Consider the following 27,647-nt stretch of genomic DNA (forward strand, 5'->3'; position numbering starts at 1 on the left):
CCAAGCCATGTGCCTAGGCTGCTCATCCAACTGGATGTCCAAACTGGATGCCCAGGGTCAACGCCTAAACTGGGCTCACAAGATGTGCATCCAGAAGGAAGAATGCCCAATTGCATGCACAAACGAAAATGGGTGCACACCTGGCGCTGACGGTCTGCAGCAAAAAATCATGCAAAAATACCCTGCAGCTTACTGCGTGCCAAAATGGGAGAAGCCTGGAAGTGGGGCCTAGCCAAATGGCTACTCAAACCGCCAGGCCTGCATTCTGTCAATTCACAAAACTCCCCAGAGATGTGAGTGGGACAGCCGAACACCGAAGAAACAGACCCTTCTCCTGCTGTCTTCCTGTCGCTGACTTTTTTTTTTTTTTTTTTTTTAAAGTTAAAAACTTTTACCTGAGCTCAGCCCTTCCTGACTGAGAGCAAGAATGGGGGGAGAGGACTAAAGCCTTCACCCGCCAAGCCTCTTTTGGCCTGCAACCGCTAATTGGAATTTAGGTCCATGCCAGTCAAGGCTACTGGACTGCAGCATTCTACTGAGGGAGGGATCACTTGGTATCACCTCAGGAGGCAAGCGGTGCTACATCGACATCACCTTTCCTTTTTTTTTTTTTTTTTTTTACTCACAAGTAATCCCCCAAAGGGAAATGCATGTCCACTATCTGCTGGAGAGTAATGACAGGCTGATGTTGGGGCGAGACTATATAGCTGTGATGTCAGCTTTTGCTCTATTCTCCTTTAGCTGGCAGAGGTGCATAACCCACTCGTTGGGACTGATGTACCCGAACGCTAAGGAAACACAATTTGAAACGTCTGTATATAAATGCTAGAAGTCTAAAATATAAGATGGGAGAGTTAGAGGATATAGCAATGTAGACATGGGTATCCAAATGTAAAGGGAGTTACAGGAGTCTAATCCTGTAAATATAAATGTCTGCAGAACTGTCCAAAAGTTTGAGGGTTCAAGCAGTGGTTTAAGTGGGCATAACATCTTAAGTTTAAAAAAAGTGCCCTTAGCAACTATGTTAACTTGTAGACACATATGTAACTCAGAATCTAATATCACTCTGAAGATCTTAACCCTCAATAAAATATAGATTTCACAATCCTCAAAACACATTTTGAGGGTTTATCATTAGCAAAGAATCTTTTTAAGGTCGTGACATTGGTCTTGGCAACATTTAAAAGTAATTTATTGTGAGACAACCATACCTTGATGGTGGAAAGCCACAAAGAAACAAATTGAAAAGTCACATCCTAAGATAAGACTGGGGGAAAAAAACCCCTAATTGACATCTGCATATAGATGATAGTTCATGTCAAAAGAAGATAGTACATGACAAAGGAACTAGGCAGATATTAAAAAGGATGCAGAAAGGGCTGACCACTGGGGATCCCCAGTCTCAGCTGTCTGCCAGGATGATATAGCAGACTCACTACAGATCTGCTGCTACTGTTTTGATAGATAAGATGTGAACCAAGCAAGAACCTTACCAGCAATTTTGAAGAATACATTAAGGAAATGTCTAAGAATGCTTGGTATGTTCTTCATTTAATTACATCTATTAAACCATTGCTTAGAAGTTTCCAACTACATCTAGTTATCCAGTCAATGGTTTTATCAACACGGGATTACTGCAAATCTTTGCTGTTGAGCCTTTCTACCAGTAGTCTCTCTTCTTTGCAGTGGATACAAAAATGGCACAGCTTGGGGTGAAACTTCACTGTGGAAAGGTTGAACAGACCTCTTTGGGGATGGGATATGATTTTCTTTCCTGTACACTGTCAGAACTCCTCCAGAATCTGTGGCCAAGCACTACCATCCTTAGAGTATAAAGACCTTTTGTAAAATTCACACTGATGCCAAAACTGTGGTTTCAAAGCAGATCTTATTTATTTACAGGTCAGAGAGAAAAGGGTATTTACAATTCCACAGGCATTACACACTTCCTCACATAATATAAGACATGGCAAAAGTTCACCATTTCAGAATCACTGTTAGCATTTTAGCTGAACCCTGGACCCTCAACTATAATCACTAAGTGAATTTCTGTCCTCAAGAGCTCAGAATCATTCCTTGCAAGGAATTTTAATACTCAGAACAAGGAACGGCCTTTTTGTTTTTTGGAAATTGACCCCCTAACTCCAAGATCCATAGCCCAAGTGCTTATTCACAGTTTTAATGTTGAACCCTCGGTTACTCCTGGGCAGGAAGAGATTCAATTGAGATGTGTTGCATTCTCTCCCCTAGAGGACATGGATGGGCCCAAACTAGGGGACAGATGGATTTCAGCAATTATCTATGCTGCAACTGGAAGTCACTTGACTGCTGGCAGATTCTCACAGCTTCCCAAGTACTAGTTGGATCTGACTCACAGGATATGATGTCAAGACCTATTCAGATTTCTCAGACCAAGATAGGTTTATACTAAATAAGAAAGCAGGAGTTTCCACCATTAATACACTGTTTTAGAATATCTACATTCAAAAGCAATTAAGAATAAGACCAGCCTGCATATAACTATAACAAATTGCAGGCAACTGAATAAACAAAACCTTCTGGAGTGACCAGGTCACATGCTTGCTGCAATACTCTCTTTTTAAAAACATTTTATTTAACAAATTACATACAGTCAAATCTACTGTTACATAAAGTATGAGGTCACACATATCACAAATGTTCAGAACAATAAAGAAAGGATATTTCTTTTGCCAAAAGATACAACACCATGATCACCTAAAGTTTCCTATAATATATAACATATCATGGTACAGAAGATATATTCTAAGTAATATTCTCTTTCTAAACAAATATATATGCTTTAAAAATACAGAACAAAAAATTACAACTGCTTTCTTGGGGAAAATACAAACTGTCAAATAAAAGATTATGTGAATTACTATACTTTGGCAACATATTTTTCTTTATTTTGGATTTACCCTTACCTTGTCAATCACTGGTGCAGTCCCTTTCACCAAGAGCTTACAGTTTAACAGGGTCATTCATCAAATCACATTAGGGTGTTATTGCAGGCGTTAGGGCCCTAATGCCTGTCATAATGCCATAATGCATTGCGAGATGTGCATGCAAATTTTTAAATTTTAATCAAAAGGGAGTTTGGGTGGAGTTTATGAAAATGAGGGGTTTTTAACCCTTGCGTGTGATAGTGTAACATACGTTATCAAATGTTTTAACACTGGAAATAACTTTTTTCCTGGCATTATGCTGTATGATATGCCCATTTCGTGGAGTGGAATGGAGCAGACGTGTACAGAGAGAGAGCGCCTTTGGAGAGGTACACATATTAGTCAACTGTTTATACCACAGGAGGGTCAACTAGTAACTCGAGGTGAGGTTTTGGTGGTGGTCTAGGGCTTGGGGGGCAGTTTTACATGCAAAGTCAAAGGTACGAATAGCACAATACACACCAGTGAAGATTTGAATTGATTTGGAGTGAGGAAAGATTCATAAAGATGAGATATGTACAATGTACTTTTGCCCTAGCTTGATAGCAGCTAGGAAAAGAGTGCATCAAACTAGGTTGAGAGTACAGCATACAAATCTCCCTTATATGAGATCCTTATAAAGAGGCTCTCTCTCTCTCGCCAGGAGCAGCCCTCAGCTTGCGATGTGAAAATATTGCAGGTGTGATAAATTTAACACGCGTTGCGGTAAAATACCTAGCTGATGTGGTAAAATAATGCGCATTGCTTATCTCAAAAATTCCCCTAACCATGCCTCCCCCCCCTTTTTTTTTTTTAAATCACAGGCGCTATTCATGTGAAATTTATAGCAAAATGATGATCCTACGTCTAAGTTTGCATCTGAGGGAATGGAGCGTGAAATGGCTTGCCCAAGGTCACAAGGAGTATTAATGGGAGTTGAACCCAAGCTTCTCTGGCTTGCAGCCTGTTGCTGTAACCACTGGGTTACTCCTCCACTCTTGCTCATGGATGAAAAGAAAGAACACTACACATCTGAACACCTCCCCCCCAAGTTCTCCAGCAAAATATATGATAAGTAATCAATGTGCTCTCTCAGAATCCCAGTATTAATTCCTACAGCTTTTTGCCAAGCTTTACTTGCTGCTTTGCACAAGTACTCCAAGAGTTAGGGGCAACAGAAAGGGCAAGCTTGTGCTGACTGCATTCATGAGAAAGAAACCCTAATTTATGAGAACATAAAAAAAAATGGAAAAATTCCAAATTCAGTGGTAAATTCATGCTGACCCTGCCTGGGCACCATTTCATCTTTGCGCACATACACTTGCTCAAGGGGATTATGCTTGTGGATGATGATTAGCAAAGCAAACTCATTAACCAAGCTGACAACTACGCATGCTTCCAAATAATTAATTCTTAATTACAATTGCACATTACCAGTGGTTGGGCCAAGTTAATCCACACATTTAAACAACTGACAACAAGATCAAAACAAAACACAAACATTTTGCTGAACTTGGATATGTAAAGCTGACATTCACTACAATTTAAAAGAAATTATACTAAAGATTCTAAGGGGCTGATGTAATAAGTCGCGCCGAGCCTACAGCGGGTTTTTACTCCATTTTTAGCACAGTTTTTTCAGTGCTACTTTGCCCAGAAATGTACCACAGGCTTTAGTGTTGAAAAATCTCATGGCAAGATCAGCTTACCTGATGCAAATTTTTATAATATTTATTTTTTTGCCTATAACAACTGTCATGCTAGGTGAATTAAAAAAAAAAAAAAAAGTTAACATTAAACTGTAGGATAAGCAGCCATATTTGAAAAAACTTTTGAAAAAACCCAACCTGTCTCCAGATGACCCCGCCAACTATCGCCCGATTGCTAAACTTCCCTTCATTTCCAAAATCTTAGAAAAAATAGTTAATAAGCAACTTTTGGAGTACTTAGACGATAACAAAACATTAGCCCCCTCTCAGTTCGGCTTCAGAAAAGCCCGAAATACAGAAGCTCTCTTAATCTCTTTAACAGACACAATACTTTTGAATTTTGATAAAAAACAACCCGGTCTACTCATTCTCCTCGATCTATCAGCCACATTTGACACGGTGAACCACTCAACACTCCTGGATCGGCTATCTGACATCGGCATCAAAGGCACTGCTCTCAGCTGGTTCAAATCTTTTCTACATAACAGATTTTACAAGGTCAGAGTCAACAATAACGAATCATACCCGGTCTGCTCTTCTCTGGGAGTCCCTCAAGGCTCATCCCTATCCCCCACCCTCTTCAACATTTATCTATTACCGCTTTGCCAGCTCCTCTCCAAACTAAAATTAACCCACTACATCTACGCAGACGATGTGCAAATATTCATCCTGGTTACTGAATCTCTACAAAAAAACACTAGAATTCTGGAACAACTGCCTTCAAGCCATCAACAACCTGCTCATGAGCCTTAACCTAATCCTTAATTCCAATAAAACTGAAATACTCCTCGTCTCACAGGACTGTAGCTATGCAATGTCTAACATACTCCCTTACTGGTCAACCATCCTTTTCTTCTCAAGTTAGAAACCTCGGAGTCATCTTGGACAATCAACTAAACCTAAAGAGATTTATTAATAACACCACTAAGGAAGGCTTCTATAAATTGCAAGTCCTGAAACGGCTCAGACCTCTCCTCCACTTCCAAGACTACCAGTCAGTTCTCCAAGCAATCATTTTTTCAAAAATTGACTATTTTTAATTCCCTTCTACTCGGCCTCCCAGCTAACACCATAAAACCTTTACAAATGCTTCAAAACGCTTCAGCCAGGATTCTGACTAAGACTAACAAAAGAAATCATATTACCCCCATCTTGAGAAACCTACACTGGCTCCCAATTAAGTTTAGAATCACTTACAAAGTACTAACAATCATACACAAATCTATACACAAGCTCATTCCACTGGAACTCAATTTCCCTTGTCGACCACATATACCCTCCAGACCGGTGAGAGCAGCTCTCCTCGCCCAACCCATCAAAACCTCTTTAAATAAACGAACTCTATCCACAGCGGGCCCCACGCAATGGAACTCTCTACCTCCAGAACTCCGGCAGGAACTATGCCCGATCACCTTTAAAAAGAGACTCAAAACTTGGCTATTCGAACAAGCTTTTAATTTATGCTAATAATTCCCTCTTACCTCACCTTACTTTCCTACAAGCTATTCTATCAGATTATATATCAGTTTAGCTTTCCAACTCTGCAGTCAAAATCAAACCAAATATGTGCTCCATGTACAGTGACACTATTTAATCCAATAAGCAACTAGATATTTAGCCAGGTTAGTCTTAGCTCCACAAAAGAATCTTATTACTGTATTTTTATTCTTTGTACTTCACTCCCCAGTTCCTTGATCCAAGTTTATCTCCCTGTTCTATGTAATTTATTTATTTATTTAAAGGCTTTTATATACCGGAGTTCATGCACTTGTGCATACCACTTCGGTTTACACAGAACAAGGAACAGAAAATTACATCAAACAGATTGAACAATTAAACAAATATACAAATTACATCCAACAATTGGGTATAAATAACATGGCTAACTTAGTAGGAACTTAGAGTTTGAGGTAAAGGAGAGAAATAGTACCAAGTGGTAGCAGAACAATGTTAATGGCTAAATAATAAATATAAATAGTAAATACAAATTCTTATAATAAATACAGGTGTTTACAGATTACAGTCTTCATGAAAAGTTTACGTCTACAGAATAGGGTTAAGTAAATAAGAACTGGCGGTTATTTCTATAGGAGTGAAGACTTCAAAAACTGAGGTTACATCTGGATTAAGAGGTATTGGAGTAGCATGCTCAAATATTTAATGATTTGGAATTGTGAGACCAAGGATAAAATTAGGAGTTGTTTGATATGAGCAACAATTTTCTTTTTACAACCATCCTGGCAACCTACCCTAAGCATTATCAACATCCAGAATTTTCATTATTTCTGATCTCTTCCTTATTGTTAAAAACTACATTTATTTGAATTGATCAATTCATTGTAAATCACACACTTCCCTTTTTGGAAAGTCTACCATTTTACGGGTTAATATACTATGTTAAAGTTACTATCTTTTCTTCTTCTTGCTCCTAGTTGTACAACTCCTTGTTTTGTTGTAACTGCATCTATACTATGTTTAGTACATATTATCTCGTTCTCTGTTACGGTTATCACCCCATTGTTTATTGTAAACCGGCTTGATGTGACATTTTCACGAATGCCGGTATAGAAAAAATCTAAATAAATAAATAAAATAAATGATTATAAAAGCGAGAATGATTCAAGTTCTGGGATGTGGTTCTGAGCTAGACCTTTAAGTGTAGGCTTTTGTAAAGAGCCAGGTCTTGAGTTTCTTTTTGAATGTTCGAGTACACGTTTCGAGGCGAATGTCCGTGGGGAGGGCATTCCAATGAAGGGGGCTGGCAGTCGAGAATGCACGTTTCTTGAGTGAGGACTTGGCTGAAGGACTTGGCATTGCATTCTTACATGCAATGTAATTACATTGGTAATTGCATTCTTACATGCTTGTTAATGTTCTAATGTAAACCGAAGTGATATGTAACTTTGCTACATGAATTTCGGTATATAAAAATGTTAAATAAAATAAATAAATATTAATTCCTACCCTGCAAAAGAGGAGGTGTGCTAGTAGGGAGGCTGTCTAGCAAGCCTCCTTTTACCATGGGAAATTTAACTCCTGGTCAGAAGTAGGCATTTCATTTCCCACAGTAGACAGGAAGCCAGGAAACAAGGTTGGGTCGGACCAGGCAGTGTCAGTGGGGTGAGTCTCCTCTCCCTTCCCAAACTCCCACTTTCACCTTATAGAACATTTGGCCATTCTAGAACCCCCTCCTACCCATTTTCAGTGCATGAACTGTCCAAACTCACCCCCACTACTGGCAGCTCCAGCTGGAGTGGATGCCCTTTGGCAGGGCTGCTAGCTCACTCACAGTGGATTGATCCCTCCACTATCAGCTGTCAGTGTAGGAACCTATCTCCTTTCAGAATTCTGAAAGTGCAGCCTTCTGAAACTGGGGGTTTGGGAAGGGAGGGAAGACTCACCTCGCCAGCCCGACCCCAATTTAACCCAGATACTCTTCTCTGCTTTGCTCCTTCGACTTGCCTGGCCCACTCTGCTCTGGGAAGGAGCAAGGGAGGATTCACCTGGTAGCTTTAATGAAGATTTGCAGTTCTATAGGCATGCAAATATTCTCCGAATAATAAAAAAAATATGTTTTTCACTTCTAGCAGGCCTTTTTTCCTCATGGGGCATTTGCATGCTTTTAATCCTGTGGGGATAGTTTTTGGTTTTTTTTTTTTACACCAGCACTAACCAAAACCCATGCTAAAATTTAACTCCAATTTTAGCATGGGTTTTCTTACATTGGTTCCTAAATTGTTAAGTATAAAGCAACTCTAGAGGAAGTATAGTATAGGTGAAACATAAGAATTACCATGCTGAGTCAGCCCAAAGTCCACTGAGCCCAGCATCATGTCTCTGACCGTGGTCAGTCTGGGTCACAAATGCCCAACAGATCCAAATGGTGATCTATTTCTTGTATCTCATTCCCATCTCCACTGCTGATGGATTAAGCGAGAGGCTGCCATGCCACTGGAGAGGGAGAAGGCTGCTCGGTGCTCACCACTGCCACTGGCACCCAAAAACAGCACAGAAAGCGAGTTGAAGGTGATCGTCACTCCCTTGCTGGGAAAGGAAGACCATCAGGTGGGTGCCGGCACCAGCCCTCCTGTCCCTCACTTGACCCGCCCACCATCTGGCTCCCACCCACCTCCACTGCCGACGGCCAAAGTGAGAGGCTACAACGCCAAAAGTGCTTGAGCAGACAGGTGTGCTCACAATAGAGCGCAACAAAGGAGCCTGCCTTTTTGTGCACGCCTGAAGTGACGCTCATAGCAAGCAAATCTAAACTCAGCCATAACTAAACACCTCCTAAAATGGATCTGGTCCACCTCATTAAAACAATCGCTTGTCGAGGAAATCATAGAATTTATCAGAAGACTTCAAAAGACAAGAAAAAAGAAAGAAAGAAATTCTCATCCTGTGACCTCTTCCAGCCTAATGTTCACTCTTTTTTTTACTAAATGTACAGTTACTATCTAAAAAAAAAATCCCACTGATAAATGACATATTAGAAGAACTAAATACCACTATATTCTGCATTACAGAAACATGGCTGAAAGAGTGATAATGTCCTCCTAAACCAAATTGATAACCCAACCTATGATGTCTTTTACTTCCCCAGACACAAATGGAAAGGTGGGGGCCTCTTAATAATTTGCAAAACGGAACTTAAACTTAAACCATATAAAGTAGAAATAAACCCACCCATAGAGAATGCTAAATACTGATCTGATATATAAAGCCTACCTGGGACACTCCAGAAAGACTGCTCACCTCTAACAGAGGTCTACTAAATCGTTTCCAGCTCCAGAATCAACTCTAATTGTAGGAGACTTTAACCTACATGTAGATTCCATACTCAAATATACAGCATGTGAAACCTTTCTAGATAGTATGGAAGCCATGGGCTGGTCACAATTCGTATTCAACCTCACCCATAGAGCAGGACACATATTTGACTTAATTTTCACTAATCGAAATAACTGTGTAATCAACTCTTCCCACAAAATATTGCCCTGGTCTGATCACCAGCTAATAAAAGCTGAAATAACTCTCCTCACTACATAATGACCAAATCCACATAACAATCAATCATTCATCTAGAGAAAAAAAAGATAGAAATCGAAACACTCGAAGACACTATTAAAAATAAAATAGTTGAATTCGACTATCATAATGCTTCCTCATCTTTCGACTCCTGGGATACAATCATCAATGAAATAGCGGATACCCTATGCCCAATCCAGACTAAAACGTTCCAAAATGAAGGAAACACAACCAAACAAAAGAAACCTTGGTATACCGAAGAACTAAGACACACCAAACAGGCTCGGAGAAAATCTGAAAAGCAATGGAGGAAATGCCAATCTACGGAAACCCTAGAAAAATACAAATCCCTACTAACAAAATACTGTGTACAAATCAATAAAGCAAAAAAAGGAATACTGCGCAAAACAGATTCATGATGTAATATTTACCTGAAAACTACTCTTTGAAACAGTGAAAAACCTTACCAAAGACCCATCCTCCTCCATTTCAAATAACTACGACTTTACAAAAAACTCATGCAATGAATATGCTAATTCATTATTAAACAAAATCAATACACTTAAATCACAATTCTCCCACTGTTTACCAACCAAAGAGCCTGAAGAAAAACCTGTTCAAGTGAAATGGAACTCATTTGACCCAGTATCTAAACTTGAATTTAACCAAATCACAACTAAAATGAAATCTGCTTCCCACCCATTACACTCTGTCCCTGCAAGCACACTGAAAAATGTAAATTGTGTAATAACCCCAATATTCACAACAATAAACCACTCGCTAGCAGAAGGATTGATCCCCGATAGAGCAAAACAAGCTGTGATTAAACCAATCCTAAAAATAAATCTGGAAGAAGAGATGACTGGGACAATAACCGACCAATCTCTAATCTACCTTTCATCTCGAAAGTTCTAGAAAAAGCAGTTTTATCACAACTAGAGAACCACCTAGAAGATAATATACTATACCCAAACCAATTTGGATTCAGAAAAAAAACGTTCAACAGAAACCCTACTCATTTCCTTAGACGACCCTACAAGGCTTTAACAACAATAAATTATACTGTATATCCTGGTGCTAATTGAATTAACAGTGGCATTTGACACAGTTGACCATACGCTTCTATGCTACCAGCTAAGAAAAATTGGAATAGATGGAAATGTTAACAAATAGTTCTCATCCTTCCTAAAAGATAGGCCACCCCAGTTAAAACTGGTTAACCAAATTTCAGACAACTTCCCTATCAATACAGGTGTCCTCCAAGATTTAGCACTTTCGGTCACACTATTCAACATATACCTGCTGTCTATATGCGCATTACTAGCAAATCTAGGACTAAACTTCTTCCTATATGCAGATGACATACAATTCTATATCCCATTTGGCAAAACATTCAAAAAAACTGCATCGTCCCTGTCATCATACATGAAGACCATACAGCAAAAACTTACTCAACTGAAACTAACTCTAACCCCCCCAAAAAATTGAAACAGTTTGGTTAAGGAAAGACAACACACTAATCAAACCTCTCTACCCCTAAACCTAGGAATCACTAATATTACTTCCTCAGATCAAGTATGTGACTTGAGAATACAGGTCGATGAGAACTTCACTATGAAAAAGCATATAAACAAATTAATAAAAACAGGGTATTCCAAGCTAAGAACATTACATTGACTGAAAACCCTGTTAACAATTCAATACTTTCGCACTGTCTTGCAAACACTTATATTTTCAAACCTAGACCACTGCTACTAGGCCTACCATCGAATCTACTAAAACCACTACAGGTACTTCAAAATGCCTCTCTGCAAGACTCTTACTAGGATCAAGGAAATTTGAACACATCACCCCCTCACTGATTGTGCTGTACTGGCTTCCTATACAATCCAGAATTCACTATAAAGTTTTAACTCTGATTTTCAATATCATCATCAACGTTAGCCCAAGTTTATTAGGAATGATAATTCAAAACAACAGACCACAGAGAGAGACCTAAGATCACAAAACAAAGAACTGCTTACAGTACCCTCAACACACCTAACAGAAATAAGAGCCCGAATGTTTTCCATAGCAGGCCCCAAGTTGTGGAACTCCCATCCAGAGTCAATACGCCAAATAACAGATAGAAAGAGTTTTAAGTGTGAACTGAAAACATGGCTCTTCAGAAAAGTATATGACAATGCAAAAGACCAATATAAGAACATAAGAAATTGCCATGCTGCGTCAGACCAAGGGTCCATCAAGCCCAGCATCCTGTTTCCAACAGAGGCCAAACCAGGCTATAAGAACCTGGCAAGTATGCAAATACTAAGAAGATCCCATGCTACTAATGCCAATAATAACAGAGTCCATTACCTCAGTCAACTTGATTAATAGCAGTTAATGGATTTCTCCTCCAAGAACTTATGCAAACCTTTTTTAAACCCAGCTACACTAACTGCACTAGCCACATCCTCTGGCAACAAATTCCAGAGCTTAATTGTGCGTTGAGTGAAAAAGAATTTTCTCCGATTAGTTTTAAATGTGCTACTTGCTAACTTCATGGAATGTCCCCTAGTCCTTCTATTATCCGAAATTGTAAATAACTGATTCACATCTACTCATTCAAGACCTCTCATTATTTTAAAGACCTATCATATCCCCACTCAGCCGTCTCTTCTCCAAACTGAACAGCCCTAACCTCTTTAGCCTTTCCTCATAGGGGAGCTGTTCCATCCCCTTTATCATTTTGGTCACCCTTCTCTGTACCTTCTCCAGTGCAACTATATCTTTTTTTAGATGCGGTGACCAGAACTGTACACAGTACTCAAGGTGTGGTCTCACCATGGAGCAATACAGAGGCGTTATCACAGTTTCTATTTTATTCACCATTCCCTTCCTAATAATTCCTAACATTCTGTTTGCTTTTTTGACTGCTGCAGCACACTGAGCCGATGTTTTCAACGTATTATCCACTAGGATACCTAGATCTTTTCCTGGATGGTAATTCCTAATATGAAACCTAACATCGTATAACTACTGCATGGGTTATTTTTCGCTATATGCAACCCCTTGCACTTGTCCACATTAAATTTCATCTGCCATTTGGATGCCCAATCTTCCAGTCTCACAAGATCGTCCTGCAAATGATCACAATCCACTTGTGATTTAACTTCTCTGAATAATTTTGTACCATCTGTAAATTTGATAACTTCACGCGTCTTATTTCTTTTCAGATCATTTATAAATATATTGAAAAGCACTGGTCCAAGTACCGATCCCTGAGGCTCTCCACTGTTTACCCTTTTCTATTGAGAAAATTGACCATTTAATCCTACTCTCTGTTTCCTGCCTTTTAACCCGTTTGAAATCTACAAAAGGATATCACCTCCTATCCCATGACCTTTTAGTTTTCTTAGAAGCCTCTCATGAGGGACTTTGTCAAACACCTTCTGAAAATCCAAATACACTACATCTATTGGTTTACCTTTATCCACATGTTTATTAACTCGTTTATTAACCCACATCAGCACCAGAGATCATGTTAATAGAGCAGGCATTAAACAATGAATATGATGTAAATTAATATTAATATAACAAGCAATAAGTAATGAATGATGTGATGTACATTGTTAATAGGATTAGTACCTGTATTCCCATTAGGTCGACCATGAAAATGCACGAATATGAACTAGAATATACAGTAGATTGTGTAATTTCATAAAATACTTATGATTAAGAACGAGAACATGTATACAATGCGGTGTTGAACTAGATGATGAATGCTACCACACGGTATGTGATCGCTGACCATGTATATGCGGATTTTGCAAACCGTTGTGATCTACATTTGGAACAACAGTACATAAAACGCCCAGATCAATCAATCAATCAATAAATAAATAAAATAAGAGTTGGCTTTCTCAAGTCTAACTGGTTAATGTCTAATTATAGACTTTTCCTTCAGGAACTTGTCCAACCCTCTTTTGAACCCCATTGTTAGCTGCCATGACCACATTTTTTGGCAACAGATTTCATAGCTTTATTGTGTGCACAAGTCTTTTTTTTTTTTGTTCAAGTGATTTTTATCCTTAAAAACACTTTTTTTTTTTAATATACCAAAACTAAGTATTTTGATCTTTTCAAATACAATATAAACATGAAAGAAAGGCAAAGAGAAGTACTGGGAAAAAAAGACTCTAAACAAACAGTGTAAGTTCACCATTAGCGTATATAGCTAGAGCAAAATATGTACTAGGGATGCAGCCCCAATATTTTCAGTTCAATTTTAAGTTATTTTTTTTTTTCATCCTCATTTAGTTCGTTTAATTTTTTTTTTTAGTTTGTTTACAAACTGAAAAAAAAATATTAAACTAGGAAAATACTCCTAAAACCAAAAATGGACCTCTGGACCATCCCAGGACAAAAAAACAGCCTAGTTCTTTCACCAAGACTCAGACCTGGCCCCCCAGGCCTGGTCCTGACAGCCATACCCAGACCTGTTGCCAAGGCCAAGGCCTGGGTCCATTGCTGAAGCCTAGGGCCAGGGAATGACCTAGAGGCCTAGTTCTGTTGCCAAGGCAGAGTACTAGTGCTTGGTCCTGAGGCCTGGTCTCAGCGCTAAGGCCAAGGCCCAGTACCCAGTCCTGAGACTTGGGTCTATTGCCAAGGCCCAGTCTCATGGCTGAGGCCAAGGCTTGGTCCGTTGCCGAGGCCACGGCTTGGTCCGTTGCCGAGGCCTAGGCCCAGCTCCAAGGCCTGGTCTCATTGCCAGGACCCACTACGGATGCCTGGTCCCGGCCCTCCCAATATCTTCTTCATGTTCTGGCACTTTAAAAATGACACTGTCCACTTAGAGGATTGTGTCAAAGTGATATCACTAAAGTGCCTGCCTCTGGAACAGACAGCATCACTTTAAATGTACATCCATACAGGATCAGGCCCCGACCCTCCCAGCGTCTTTGTGTTCTGGCACTTGAATAACTAAACCATCTGCTTGGAGGATGGTGTAGTGACATTTTGATGTATGTCCTGATATATGGGCAGCCTAACATGAAAACTTTGGCTCAGGACTTTGGTCCACTCAGTTTAACCAGAATCCTTTGCTTTCTTGGCCTAACTGAAACTGCTGGCATACAAGGAACTCAGACTGACCTGAGCGTGAATGGCTTCTGGGAGACATCTGGAATGAATTCAGACCTAGCCAGATGTGGTGAAGGGTCGTGAGGTCACAACGAACATATGGACCAACTATGTTCTCACAGAATACTGTCTCTCGACTTGAGAGGCCCAGTGTAACTGAATATTCCCATAAGATTAGGAGTCTGATCACTGTCACTCCTGTGCACAGGAGTGACAGAACAAAGAACTACTAAGAACTACTAGAATGATTGACAGTCATCAATAGACACGTGGGTCTATGTCTAATTGGATCTTAAGGTGGGAGGTGGGACCAGGGAAGCTTAGACATAGGTTGTCTGATGTGGACACAAGTGGTACCTGATACTCTATGCCAGGGGTGGGCAATTAATTTTCCCATGGGGCCGCATGAGAAATTGGGATGGTTTTAGAGGGCCGGACTAATATAATTAACTCAGTTCTCAATAGCCCTACTTATGAAAAGACAGCAGTTCACCACCAATGCATGTCCTCTGAGAAAACACAACAAATAAGACCGATACAAACGCTTACATGCTAGCAAAATATCTCATCTCGGTAACAGACACAGAACCGACCTAACATACTCCCAGGATCTGTAGTAATGCACATAAACTAATCCGCACACAGTTACACCTGTATTATGGAATACACTCAAACAGGAGCAACCCTATCTATGAAAAGGCAACACTACAAATATTAAATCAGGTACTAAAAACCAATACACCTCTTATTAGGAAAACAGAACTAGCAAGCACTATAGATCCCCACACAGAAATAATTGTAAAACTATACTAATAAGCAGAATAAATGTTTCAAAAACAGCTATGAACAGAATAACATCCAACAATTAAAAACTCATAAAAACTATTAAACATTCTCCAAACACCAATAAAATATTTCAAAAAAGCAGACATCACACAATTAAAATGGCAGTCAAGAAAAATAAACTTAAAGCCACCTTTACTTACCCCCTCCAGCAGCTCTCCCACTCCCCTTCCCTGCAGGCCGTGGCACACACCAGAAGCAGCAGTAGAAGCTAAGTTCTATACTTATGGTCCTCTTCCTTAGTGCCCATGTCTCTCACACACACACCATACCAGTCATGCCCCCATGACCAGTTTCTGTCTCTCACACACCAATCATCTCCCAAACAGTCTTTGGCACACACACACCAGTCACCTTCCTGAACAGTTTCTCTCATGCCATACACACATACACACAGGCTTCCCACTCCCGTGTTCTACTTACATATATGGGCTTCTCACTCTCATAATCACTTTCTCTGTCTCTCTCTCACACACACACACTCACTCACCAGTCTCTCACTCCCATGCTTGTTCTCTCCACATGCACAGGCTTCTTATTCCCATAATCACTTTCTTTCTCTCTCTCACACACACACACACACACACACACACACACACACACCAGTCACCTGATCTCACTCATGCATACACACACACAGGCTTCCCACTCCCAAGTTCTCTTTCAGATATACAGGCTTCTCCCTCCCATGCTGTCTCACACACACCCAGGTTTCTCACTCTCATGCTCACTCTCTTCACATCAGCGGTGTAGCCAGAATTGATTTTTTGGGTGGGCACAAGGTTAACATGGGTGGGCTGTAGGCATGCAGGTCTACTAGTTGTTTTTTTACTGATAAATAATGCCAAATTATGCAGCATAGCATTCACATCTACGCCTAAGTATGAGGTTTACATAATGATACAAACATAATTCACGGTGATTTGTGGTACTTTAGCCTTCTTATTATTACGATTTTATACACGGCTCCTACCTGTCCATAAATTTTGAGAGAGCGGTTGTGTTGCTTATATTTAAATTGCTAACATCTCAAAATATAGATATATATTTTTACCTTTGTTGTCTGATCTTTGTATGTTTCTAATCAGTTGGTCCTGGTCTCTTTTTCCCATTTTTTCCCTTATAGCTCATTTCCTAATTCCTTTTCAGTGTCTTTCTTCTATTACTGTCTTCTTCCCTTCCACACACACACACACACACACACACTTTCTCTCACAGACTCCCTCTCACACACTCAAGCTCTCACTCTCATATGCTCTCCCCCCCCCCCCCCCCAAGCTCACATTCAAGTTCTCACTTTCTCACCCCTCCCCAGGCTTATATTCTTATGCACACACAGACGCACATCCAGGCACCCATTCTCACCCACACACATAAACCCAGACTCCCATTCTCACCCACAAACCCATGCTCCCAGTCTCACCCACACATATTCAAGCTCCCATTCTCATCCATACATATACACATTTAAGGTCCTATTCTCACCCACACATACACACATTCAAGCACCCATTCTTATCCACATATTCAAGCTTCCATTCTCACCCACCCACACAAACCCAGGCTCTCATTCTCACCCACACATACACACATTCAAGCTCCCATTCACCCACATATTCAAGCTTCCATTCTCACCCACATACACACCCAGGCTCCAGTTTTCACCCACACACACTCCCATTCTCATCCACACATACACATTCAAGCACGTGCACAGCTTCCGCTTCCTCCCCCCAAAGCAGGAAGATCAGCTGTCTCTCCTGCTGCCACCGGACTCCTGCTATCTTCGGGTGTCGGGCGGTATGGCCCGCCGAACTTCCTGTCGGGGGGGGGGGAGCGGAAGCACAGCGCACAAAGTCCGCTTCCTCCCTCCCCCCCCAAGCAGGAAGATCGGCGGGCCCGACGCCCGAAGATAGCAGGAGGCCGGTGGCAGCAGGAGAGGCAGCTGATCTTCCTGCATTGGGTGGGAGGAAGCGGAAGCTGCGCGCGGCGCTTCCGCTCCCCCCCCCCCCGAACAGGAAGACCAGTTGGCCATACGGCCGCAGCAGCGCTGCCCCATGTGTGCCGTGATGGTGCGCGTGGCGTGGGTTCTCTTGTTTGCTGTCGTGGGGATGGGATCCCGCGACAGCCTTGCAGTTCCGGTGCCAGTTGAGTGGGCCTGGGTCTAAGTTGGGTGGGCACCTGCCCACTCAGGCCCACCCGTGGCTACGTCGTCTTCTAACACCGCTGCCGTTACCACTGGGCTTGAATGTGCTGACAGCCCAGCGGCAACGGCAGCGGGAGAGACCGGGAGCACGCGCCGCGGACCGGTGGTTGGGGACCCCTGAAAAAAGACCACGAAAGGCGGAACTGTGACATATGTAGGAAAGAAACTTGAGCGAAGGCACGCTGTCCGATTGGCCGGTGCTGGGCAAGCCTTGCCCAGCACCGGCCAATCGGACAGCGTGCCTTCGCTTGAGTCACTCCCTCCCCCCCACCGGACGCTGTAAAAAAAAAAAACCAGTTCATTCTTCGCTCCCTCGCTCCCCGATTGGCCGGCCAATCGGGGAGCGAGGGAGCGGAGAATGAACTGCTGCCTTCCCTCTGCAAGGGAAGGCAGTGTGCCTCATTCCCCGTCTGCTCTCAGCAGTGGGCGGGCCGGTCACAGACCGTAGGCGGGCCGGATTCAGCCCGCGGGCCGCCCCTTGCCCAGGTCTGCTCTATGCAATCCTATTAGGGATCATTGCATGTTTTATCTATAAAAAGTCAGCCCTCACTTACAAACCTTGAGACAGGCAGGCAGAGCTTGGAAAAATAAAAAGCTCCCTCTCTGTCTCCCAGAGGTCTCATAAGATTGGCTTTCAATATTAAATAAACTTAAATTGGTTTGTATTAAAGTTGGACTTCTGTGTCTTCTTGGGACAGAGCTTTGAAGCGGGTGATTAAACAGTCCTTACGATGCCAGGCCTGATGTCAGATCACGCCTAAGTGCTGGACCCAGTGCTGAGGCCTGATTCTGCTGAAGGCCCTTTTTTCTTGTTTTAAATAGAATGAATATGAAAACCAGAGAATTTTTGTAGGAGGCTATTTTCAGTTTATTCCATTTGAAATAAACTGACAATGGCCCCATTCGTTAAAAAGAATGCACTCCTTAATGTGTACCTAGTGACTGGGTATGGTCCACTATTTCTATGTGGATAAATCCCTTCAGACTTTCATAAAGGCATGAAATATTGCTTACTTGTAAAAAGCTTGATGTCTGTGGATTCCACTTTTCTTCTGGTCTTCCATGCCATGTGTTTAGTATACTTAAACATACCTAAAAAAAGACAAGAGACCACAACCATAAATATTTTAAGTTGCACAAAATATATGCAGAACACATGGAATCTAAAAAAATGTACCCTACAAATTAGTAAGTTAAACCATAACTAAAGTTAAGAGTCAAAATGAAAGCTTTGGTTTACTTGAGTGAAAAGCTAATCAAAATATTACAACAACTAAGAGTAACAGAAAAAAAAAGGTTATTTCACACATATGCAAATTACAAAAGCAAACAATTATGACTTGGAAAGAAAACTGGCGCAAATCAGTGGCAAGTACTGTGCATTGCTGTACTGGACCCAGGTGTGATTTCCAGGTATGTCTTTTGTCCTTGCAGTAGGACATGGGATGGGGATTCTGTGGTAGCAACAGCATTTATAGTCGCCAAGAGGGAAGGAGTTCATAGTTTGTGGTGGTGGGAGTGGGGAGGGAGAGGCTAAAATGGAAATAGGATGTATAGCTAGGGGGCTAGTGACAGGTTATAAACACAGGGGGAATAACTAGGGTAATTGAACCCGAAGGTTTAAGATGTTGTTGCTTAATAAACACCATTTCCAATTGAATTAAAAGCTCAAAAAGAGCAGAAGGAAGCTGATGGGTCAAAAACTAAAATAGAAAAATAAAAAAAACCTTTATGGGCTGGCCTCATGAATTAGGCTGTAGTGTTATGTATTGTGGTGCCAGATCCCTTGGCTACCAGTTAAGCCTGGGCATTATTCGGAGTTGATGTGCTCTTGTTTGGGGAGGGAAGCAAGAACACTGCTGCTACTGTGATGGATTCTGCTGGAAAATGAGCAATATTCTGTGTGTCCCTTAAAGCAGGAGTTCTCATCCCAGTCCTCAGGTCACACCTGGCCAGTTACAACAAATATGCAAGAGATAGTGGCAGCAGTGCATGCAAATCTATCTCATACATATTTTTTGTGGATATCCTGAAAACACATTGGCTAGGTGTGTCCCGAGGACTGGGCTGAGAACAACTGCCTTAGAGTGGTGCCCCACCAACCTTTGAACCAGCAATGTTGAGCTACTCTGACATGCTGTTTTAGAAGGGCAAGTAACAGAATACTAGAGAGAAAAACAAGGAAACAAAATAAATAAATAAAAAGGAACAGTTTAACCCGGGGTGGGCAAACTTTTGTGCTGGGGCCACATTACAAGTTATCGAGCAGAACGAGGGCCACAGGGCGGGGCGGGTCCCCTTTGGAGCTCCTCAAAACTGCAATCAAATCCCCACTACTTGCTGCAGGCATTGCAGTATCCAGCAGGCTTAAATGCCATCATTTTTAGCACCCAAGGAGCCCCCTTCAATCATGGATCCCAGCCTCTACCAAAATCTGAAAGTCTTTCAACTCAACAGGTACAAGGCATTTTCCCAGCTAACAGAACACCTAACCCCAGCCACAAATGCAGGCCATAAAGTATAAATAATAAGGTGTGGACAAAGCCTGGACATGAAACCACTAAAAGCCAGACTCATATGCAGTGCAATAATGCAAAAACAGAAATTTCACCATTCCTCATAAAACAACATCAGGAAATATATATCAATTATAACAGTGAGGAAACCATACTAATGAAAAGCATATTTCAAAACAGATGATAAATAGAACGCGCACTAATAACTAAGAATAAGGATAAAAAAAACTATAAATTTTAAACATTTCCCCCAAATCAAGCAAATATTTCACAACAGCAGAGATATTAAACACCTAATAATTAAAGTTAATAAGGATACCCCTCCCATACTTGGAAACATTTTATTGACAATCACCCTTAACATTGTTGAGGATTAGGAGGGTATACACACACTTCCTCCTTTCTCTCTCATACATAAACATACACACACATCCTTCTACCATCTCTTCTTCTTACTACCATCTTCTACTTCCTCCCTCCCTTTTTCCTTCTCTCACTCACCTTCATTCACCCCTCCCCTCTCAGTCACTCAACCCCCTCACCCTCTTCATTTTCCTGTCACTCACCCTCCCAACTCAGTCCTCTTCCCTCTGTTACTCAACCTCTCACATCCACTCACTCTATTCCCTTGCTTCATTTTTACCCTTCAGTAACTCCCTCCCTCCCATTCACTTTCATTTCCCTCCCCTCTCATTCCTGCCCTTCCCTGTCACTCACCGTCCCACTCTATCCCCTTCCTTCTGTTACTCACCCCCACTCACCCTCGATTCTCATTCTTACTCCCCTTCCCCATCAGTCACTTGCTTCTCTTTCCCATCCACCCTCTCCCTCATTCCCTTCCCTGACACTGCCTCCCTCTGTTATTCACCCTCTCCTTTCCACTCATTCATGACCCTTCCATTTCACTCACCATCCTCACCACTTTCTCTTCTTTCTCTCTGTCCCTTCCCACGCCACCCTCTCTGTCTCTTTCCTTACTCCCATATTACTTACCACTCCTCACAACTTCATGGGGCCTCTCCTCATTGGCAGGGAATGGAAACCCTGCCAGTGTGCCGATGCACGAGACCTCTCCTTGCTGGAGGGGGAGGTGGGAACCCTGACAACATATCACTGAACCGCGCCGATGCTCCGACCTGCCTGCTCAAGCACTGAATGTCATCAAGGCGATAATTTGGCATTTGATGATGACGTCGGACACTCGGGCAGGCAGGTTGGAGTATTGGCTGGCTGCACATAATGAAGCGTGTCCATGTGATAGCAGGTCAGAATAAAAACCTGTAAGGGCTGGATTTGGCTGTAATTTGCCCACCACTGGTTTAATATATGGTGTTACACAAAGCTGTAACTAGAATCTAATGTTATCATTGATCTGATATATGGAACCAGTCCACCCAAAGCCAACATATTTTGAGATATGAAATATTAGATTAATCAAAGCCTATAGCCACTGAGGCACTTTCAGATGAAACTAGCAGAACCACCTTTGTGCTGGAAGGACTATCAAATATCATGGAACATGGACCACATATTTTAGCTATGTTTCAAAATACAGCCCTTCTGCAATTGGTACTTCTCATTTATTAAGCCTACGGCTTTAAATCTCTTATAGTAACGTTAATCTTTAAACAGACATGCGGGCACACGTGTGCGCATTAGTCAGCTCATGCCCAGAGACAAGGTCATTTTATAACACGCGCATGTATATATACACAAGTTATAAAACAGCCTGACTGTGCACACGTGTGCACGCAATTTTCAATGGATGCACACCTATGCACACAAATGCTGCTTCTACAATGTAAGCAGGGGGATTTTAAAAGACACGCGCGCAGACACCATTCCCAGTTTTCCCTCAAATAAGGAATAGGATGTCCAACCCCCCTAGTTTAATAGCCTCCCTTCTCCCATGTTAGCCTCGACCCTTAAAACCTTGCCGATCTATTTATCTTTATTTTATAACTTCCACGTCATCCACAGTAGAAGTAAAGTTATGCAGCAGGGGATTCCGGCATGTGCCTCCGCACGTAAGTATGTATGCGCTAATTTCAAGTTAAAATCCAGGATCGTCCATGCCCCCCTCCCATTTTGAACTTTTATTTGCGCATGAGGTGGTTATGCGCATATCCAAGCGGCTTTCAAAATCAGCTCTGTGCACTCTGGCCTGACTTGTACAGATATCTCCCAGTTTTGGAACACGCTGGGCTTTTAAAATTCGCCTTTATGGGTTTTCTTATACTGCTATTTAGGGAGGGTTTAAATTCTTTGAAAGTTTCTAAGAATAAAAATCTTTCCTTGCTCCCTGATCTTTGTGGCATGTAAAACTCTGAGATCCCCTGCCCTTAAAATGCTGAAACTGGATGTATATCAATGCAGATTGAAGAAAGTCTATGACAGCAAATAAGGGCTGTAAGTTCCCTCTAATCCACTCAATTTAACTGTTTCATTGTCATATTTAGGTCCTTACGTCTTCTCTCTTTGGAGTTTTGGTGTAGACTTTGCACCATTTTAGTTACCCTTCTCTGGACTGTCCCTATTCTCTCTATAACCTTTTAGAGGTTTGGCTGTTAGAAACAGGAATGATACTCCAGCTGAGGTATCACCAATGACCTGTACAGAAATTGTATCTCCTCCTTTACACTGGTTATATTCCTCCCTATGTACCCTATCATTCTTCTGACTCTGGTCATTGCCTTGTCACACTGTTTTACTACCTTAATCAGATATAATTAGCCTGAGGTCGATCCCCTGCTTGGCACATAACTCCTCATCCTTTCTTCCCCCTCTCCATCCTATCACATACTGTTTCCTAGGATTTCTGCACCCTAAAATTCTGTACTTTTTTTGTATTGAACATTCCTACAGTATCTGAATATAATCCAATTTGAAGTGGCTGAAAGGTGGGATATAAAATGAAATAGCTGCTAAGCACTCTCCATGCCTCGAGTTTTCTTAGATCATTCCTAATTAGATCTACTCCCCTTGGAGTAGATATAACTGGAGATCTTATTAATAAAAACAAATCTTGTCTGAAAAAGGCAAACTTTTCATGCTAACCTCTCCACAATATTTTTCAGGGAGATACTAAATAAAACTTGTCTCATCTTGGAAGCTAAGCAGGGTTGGGCCTGGTTAGTACTTGGATGGGAAACCACCCGCATAAACCAGGAGCTGTAGATCCTGCAGGCACTTCACTAATTACCCTTCTTTCTTAAACGTGAACTTCATTTATCACCAACCCTCTGTGGTCTAGCATCCAACCAGTTTCCTAACAGTTAACCATCTTGTGGACCACCTCTCGACTACACAATTTATATACGAGTCTCCTATGCAGACTCATATAACGAAAGCTTTGCTGAAATCTAAGTACAGTAGAGAGTCATGGTTTGAGGTAGAGATTTGGCTTAAACTTCTTTACCATTGGTAGATACAGACCATGTTTTTCAGTTTGCCAGTGTGCTCCATGGAAGGTGTCAATGTCATCATAAAGGGCCTTCTCTTTCCATAAATTTCAATTGGCTGCAGTGATAGCCGAAGCCATACACCAAAGGGGCGTGCCCCTGAGTGACATTTTATTGGGAGACCTTCTGCACAATGTCCCAGGTGTTTGTGAGAATTCACCTCTTCCAGACACGTTGTTCTGCCTCAGTGTTGGGTGATGGGGGAAAAGAAAAAGGTAACCATTCGGACTCTATCATCCAGGTCCATGGAGTTTCCCCTCTATGTCTCAGTCAATCATTGAAGCTTATATGTTGAACTCCAATACAGGTAATTTTGTCAGAGTCTGCTCATCTTGGCATTAATCATACCTCTTCAGAAGGGATTATCTCTCTCAGCCCTGATATGTACTTCCCTCCAACGTTGTGTCTGTCCTGCTGACTGGAACTTTTGAGTCCTAGTTCTCTGGCTAAAACTGCTGTGAGAGCTGGCCCTGGTGATGAGACTGATTCTGTTCATTTGGGTTCAAGAAGAATTGAGGAAGGTATGCAAGCTGTTAACCTTATTTTTTCCCTTCTTGAGCGCGCCTCCCCAATCACATTAGAGACACTGTGGAATGTTATCAAAGGGTTGGAGAAATCTCTATCAAAAGAGACATATCTGGGAATAAAGATCTACAAGGCATGCTAGTCTTGAGTAACAATGTGAGACATTCCATGACTGTGAGCTAGCTTTGATCAAAGATAAAGATTATTTATATCAAAGACTTGACAATTTTGAAAATCATGCTAGAAGGATGAATTTGCAATTTTAAATAACTCCAAAGGATATGCTTAGGAGGTTCTATACTGATGTGTTAATTTCCTATGAATTCATCCCCCCCAAGTTATTTTTAACTTTCTACCTTGGGGAATGAAGATCAAGCAACTAGCATCCCTGAGAGGGCTGTACCTTCTTTTTCTGAGGATCCTTTTGAGCTCTCTCAGGAATCCCAGATAGTTGTGGAGTCCGAAGTTACTCTCTTGATTTCTCTTTTTGGCCTGGACAATGAACATTTTTTTAAAACTTAAAAATGATTTCTTTCTTGGTAGTCGGATTTCCTGGTTTCCAGACATTACCAGGGTGGCTCAATTGAGATGTAAATCTTCTCTAATGAATAAAGTAACTGCTCTAGGAGCATCTTTTTTCCTTCAATCTCTATTTAAGTACCATAGAAGAATTTTTGAATGAAGCTCTTGAATAATTTTAGTGGTAGTTTTACTAGATGTTTGAAACTGGCCAGTTATTTCTTGCCTCTGCATGAACAGAATTTGCTGAGGAAGGTGTGGAGAGAGCCACTGGATCCCCACCACAATCAAACTAAAAGGGTGGTTTCCCTGTAACATGTGGCTTTCTTTAAAAATAATTAAAAAAAAAATATGGGGAATGGGGTGTTGAGCGGGAAATATATGCACAAAACCTTTATCAGCCTCTCCCTTTTTGTGATATGGGCCTGTTTCAAACATCCTTCCTTCTTCCTTCTCCACCATTCTCTCTCTCTGTTGTCCACCCTAACCAGTCAGCGTTTCTCTCTCCATCAGTCCATCCCCACCAGTTACACTTTCTCTCTCCCTCCACCAGTTCAACCCTGCCAGTCGCTCTCTATACCAGTCCATCCCCACCAGTCTATCTTCCTCTACCAATCCATTTGTGCCATTCTCCCTCTCTCTGTCCATTAGTCCAATTCTTCTGGACCCTCTTTCTCCTTCCAACAGTCAATTTCCACCAGTCTGTCTCTCTCTCCCCTCTTCATCAGTCCATTTCTGCCAGTCTCTCTCTCTCTCTCTCTCTCTTCCTCCACCAGTCCAGTCCCCCAGTTGCTCCAGATCCAGATAGATCTAGCTGTGTGGCTGCCCGCAGTAACACTACGTAAGTTAATAAATATGAATACATTTTTGCACATTTACTGCTGTGCTCTGCAATTCTAATGTATGTATTCAGTTTATATCAGCAAGCTTTATTTAATACGTTTTATGTATTATGAATGAAACTGGTGTGCATATAATTTCTTTATTCCATTAACAACTTTTCTACTTATTTTGTACAATTGCATGTAAAAATTAAAGAGAAGCATGTGGGGTCCATGAACATTTTGGAGGTTAAAAAGGGGTCTATGCCCCCAAAAAGGTACTATAGTATAACTCTTGTGAAGAAAATCGATCTTGTTACTGAGTTTTAATGCCTTGCTATGGATTCGTATGATACTACTCATCTATATGCCTCCGAGCACTAGAGATGGGATGGGGGTGGGGTGAAGGGGGCACCTACCCTGGGTGTTAGGTTCAAGGGGGTGTCATCAGCAAAGCTGCCTTTATTTATTTATTTTTAATTTTTATATACCGAAATTCTTGTACAGACTACAAATCACTCCGGTTTACATAAAACGAAAACGAAAAACTGCCCGAGAGAGAGGGGCTTTACATAAAACACTAGAACCGATGGAACAATATAACTAGATGATAATTAACATATTAAACATAGTGATAAATAAATATTATAGTTTAACATAGTAATAAATAAAATGTATATTATATGATATAATCTATACAGTTTAACTAATTAAAGTAGAATAATGGCATATAAACAATGCAAAATATATATAATAAAGTAAAATGAATTTTTGAGCTCAAAGATTGTTGTCCAGTTGCCTTTACCTATGGGAATAAATACACTAAGCTCTGCCTGATGACTCTATTGGCCAGTGTTAAACATCTCAGGCAGCTGAGATCAGACCAGGCCTCTGCTTCCTACTCCATCCCCTCCCCTCCAAGCCAGCATGCAAGGAACTGGATGGGAGTGGATGTGAACCTGGAGTAGAGAGATCACAGTGCAAAGCAAAGAAGATCTCTCTCTTTAATCCAGCCCCTTCTCGTCCCCCCCCCCCTCCTATCTGCAGGGAACAGGAAGTGGAGGGGGAAGAACTGGAAAGGCTAGCAGAACAAAGAAGAATCTGCTTTTATTTGCATATTTATAGTTCTAATTTGTGATCCTTATTCTGTATTTGGTGAGGGTCTGGCTATGTTCTATATGTGTGACAGAGGTGAAATATTCTGCTAGTGTGTCAGTTCTGTATAGGGATCTGTAGTAGACCAGATTGTTCTGTTTGCCCACCAGAAAGTGTATTGGTGTTTTAGGCCCAAGTGGAATATTTACAATGCTGTCTTTTCATACAGGGTTGCTGCTGTTACGAGTTCTGGGAGTTAATACTGTGTTGCCATATATGTTCCAAGTGACTTTTTGCAGGGTTTGGGTATTACTTCATAAAGTGCCTAGTAATTGAGAGACTTTCTACCACTGTAACTGAAGTGACAACATAATTTGAATGTTTTTCCTATGGTGAGAAGTAAAAGGAAAATATTCCAGTTCAGCCCAGTCAGCCATTTCAGAGACTACCTTCAATCAATATAGTACGAATATCTTTTAACTGATAAATTTAAATATTTCTTGGGATTTATTTTTTGCAGTCTATTTCCAAAAATCACAGAACTGTGACATGATTTCTGAAACATATATTTTGCAAAACAAAGTTTAATATTTAAAAGAATGATGTCCAGTTATGTGATTTTACAGGATTGTTCTAGGAAAAGTGTAATAGGAACATAATGATAGTTGAGTTTAATTATAAACACTCAGGGGGAGCCTGAGCCTGAAAATTAACTGAGGAGGATGTGTAAGACTGAAGGACCTAGAGAAGTGGTTCCCAAATTTGTTGTGGGGGACCCCCAGCCACTTATGTTTTCAGGATACTGTAATGAATAAGCTTGTGTTGGAGAAAAGTAGGGGATGCCTAATGGCTCAC

The 27,647-nt window shown here is 41.2% G+C and overlaps 1 protein-coding gene across 5 annotated transcripts in view; it reads right to left on the reverse strand.

Annotated features, from left to right (window-relative positions):
* Positions 1–27,647, reverse strand: part of BIRC6 (baculoviral IAP repeat containing 6) — a 1,045,545-nt gene that overhangs the window by 79,535 nt on the left and 938,363 nt on the right. For all 5 annotated transcript variants that reach the window (XM_029593898.1, XM_029593899.1, XM_029593901.1 and 2 more), the window contains exon 71: positions 18,870–18,947. In XM_029593898.1, coding sequence (XP_029449758.1) covers positions 18,870–18,947 — 78 coding nt within the window. The remainder of the gene's footprint in view (positions 1–18,869; positions 18,948–27,647) is intronic.

Source organism: Rhinatrema bivittatum, chromosome 3 (genome assembly GCF_901001135.1).
Source record: "Rhinatrema bivittatum chromosome 3, aRhiBiv1.1, whole genome shotgun sequence".
Lineage (NCBI taxonomy): Eukaryota > Metazoa > Chordata > Amphibia > Gymnophiona > Rhinatrematidae > Rhinatrema > Rhinatrema bivittatum.